The following is a 2,672-nucleotide window of genomic DNA, read 5'->3' on the forward strand; positions in this document are numbered from 1 at the left end:
ACCACAGGGAGCCCCCCTCAGAGAGATGCCCCTTAGCCCGTCCCCCCAGGGAGCCCCCCCCATAGCTCACCCACCACAGGGAGCCCCCCTCAGAGAGATGCCCCTTAGCCCGTCCCCCCAGGAAGCCCCCCCATAGCTCACCCACCACAGGGAGCCCCCCTCAGAGAGACGCCCCTTAGCCCGTCCCCCCAGGGAGCCCCCCCATAGCTCACCCACCACAGGGAGCCCCCCTCAGAGAGACGCCCCTTAGCCCGTCCCCCCAGGGAGCCCCCCCATAGCTCACCCACCACAGGGAGCCCCCCTCAGAGAGACGCCCCTTAGCCCGTCCCCCCAGGGAGCCCCCCCATAGCTCACCCACCACAGGGAGCCCCCCTCAGAGAGACGCCCCTTAGCCCGTCCCCCCAGGGAGCCCCCCCATAGCTCACCCACCACAGGGAGCCCCCCTCAGAGAGACGCCCCTTAGCCCGTCCCCCCAGGGAGCCCCCCCATAGCTCACCCACCACAGGGAGCCCCCCTCAGAGAGATGCCCCTTAGCCCGTCCCCCCAGGAAGCCCCCCCATAGCTCACCCACCACAGGGAGCCCCCCTCAGAGAGATGCCCCTTAGCCCGTCCCCCCAGGGAGCCCCCCCATAGCTCACCCACCACAGGGAGCCCCCCCTCATCACTCCCCCCCAGGAAGCCCCCCCTCAGCCCACCCCCCATCACTCCCCCCCTGGGAGCCCCCCCTCAGCCCACCCCCCCTCACTCCCCCCCCCGGGAGTCCCCCCCCAGCCCACCCCCCCTCACTCCCCCCCCCGCTCACCAGTACTTGAGGATGGCGGTGACCTGCAGCGGGTTGGGCTGCTCGGGGTAGAGGCGGCGGCACGCGCCGTAGATGCCGTGCAGCCCCGGGGGGAAGAGCGCGGGGAAGGAGCCGGGCCCGGGGGGGGCCCCGCCAGGCCTCGCGCCCTCCATGGGCCCGCGCTCCGGGGGGGGGGGCGCTGTGCGGCTGCGGGGGGGGGAGGGGCGGAAGCGGCCCGCGGGCCCAGGCGGCTGCTCCGGCTCCGCGCGCACCCGGCCCAGGCGGCTCCGTCCGCCGGCGGCTGCCCAGGAGGCGGGCCCGGCTGCCCGCGCCGTGACGGGCGGGCGGCTCCGCCAATCGCGGCGCAGGAGGCGCCCGGCCCGGCGGAGAGGCGCGCGCGCGCCCCCTGGCGGCGGCGGCCTGCGGCTGCAGCAGCCCGCGGAGGAGGGGGAGGGGGCGCTGGGGGAGCCCCGTGGAGAAGTCCCATGCAGAGGAGAACGGGCCCTATAGGGGGGCAGAGGGCAGGGGCGGGAGCTGGGGGGCCTGTAGGGGTGAGCAGAGGAAGGGGGAAGCTATGGGGCAGGGAGAAGGCCCTGTGCTGTTAATAGGGCCCTTGGATGCTTCGTGCAGTCCTGGGCCAGTGGTGGGCAACGTGCAGCCCGCTGGGACCTCACCTGCAGCCCACAGACCCCGTCTGCTCTCCTCCCCCCCCCCCCCCGCGCCAGCACACCGGAGCCCCACACTTCCAACTCCTCCCCCCCCCCCCCGCGCCAGCACACCGGAGCCCCACACTTCCAACTCCTCCCCGTCCCTCCTGCGCTTTCGGAGCACGCGACTCCCCTGATCCGTGCTACACCCCAGCTCCTCCTGCCCCCTCCCAGAGCTGGAATGCCACAAATCAGCTGATTCATAGTGTTCCAGATCTGGAGGGGGGTGGGAGGGGAATAGCAGCCAGCGCCTCCTCCCCCCTGCTGCCTCTGTCTCAGAGGCGGCAGGGGTAGGAGGGAGCTGATCCGCACAGGGAGCTGGCTTTTAAGCCGTTTCCGTGCACTGACTCCCACGGAGCTGCCTGCCCCCCCATGTAAATGTGTAACCACTGAAAATGTCACAATCTAGTCAGCCAAGACACTCAGACCTGCAGAGGAGCTCTCTGTACAGGCTCACTGACAGGGTGGGGCAAAGGGGGCAATTACCCCAGTGCCCGGGGCTCTCAGCCACCTCTGCTACTGCAGAAGTGGCGCTTGGAGCCCCAGGCCTTTTCAATTGCCGCCAGAGCCCTGCATGGCATGTTCCGGGCAGCTCTTAGGGCCGGGGAAAGGGTCCAACGTAGTGCCCTCTGGGGGAGGTGCTGAGAGCTGGCTGCCCTCAGCCCCACCCTTTCCACCTAAGGCCGCACCCCTTTCAGGAGTAAGCAGCCGGCCCCCCTCACCTTTCCCAAGGGCCCAACATGACTGTCAGTTCCTCTGTCTATGTAGCTTCAAAGGCTTGTCTCTTCACTAACAGAAGTTCATTCAACTTCAATACAAAGATATTACCTCACCCCCATTCCGCCCCCCCCCCAACTTTCACATCTCCTGGGACCAACACAGCTGCAGCCTGTGTTCCCTCTAATGTTTTACATGCCTGTGTAGAATGAATGTTGTTACGTGCACCACTATGGAGGTGACATGTGGACGGGGGGGGGGGGGCGCTAAGGGGGTCAGGACTGTGGCAGAGGGGGTGAGCGTTCTAGCTGGGGGTGAAAGGTCTAGGATGGAGCCAGGAATAAGGGATACAGGATGCAGGCTGCCTCAGCATTATAGCAGGGAAAACAGAATTCCCCTCAGCCCTCTCTCACTGCAGCAGCTCAGGGCGAGGTAAAAGGCACCTCTCCTCAGCTGCAAGGGGCCCC

The 2,672-nt window shown here is 68.2% G+C and overlaps 1 protein-coding gene across 2 annotated transcripts in view; it reads right to left on the bottom strand.

Annotated features, from left to right (window-relative positions):
• Positions 1-987, bottom strand: part of SUFU (SUFU negative regulator of hedgehog signaling) — a 104,838-nt gene extending 103,851 nt beyond the window's left edge. For both annotated transcript variants that reach the window (XM_075935577.1, XM_075935576.1), the window contains exon 1: positions 803-987. In XM_075935577.1, coding sequence (XP_075791692.1) covers positions 803-954 — 152 coding nt within the window. In that variant the 5' untranslated portion in view covers positions 955-987. The remainder of the gene's footprint in view (positions 1-802) is intronic.
• Between the last annotated feature and the right edge of the window lie 1,685 nt (positions 988-2,672).

The sequence above is a fragment of the Pelodiscus sinensis genome, chromosome 8, assembly GCF_049634645.1.
Source record: "Pelodiscus sinensis isolate JC-2024 chromosome 8, ASM4963464v1, whole genome shotgun sequence".
Taxonomy (NCBI): Eukaryota; Metazoa; Chordata; order Testudines; family Trionychidae; genus Pelodiscus; species Pelodiscus sinensis.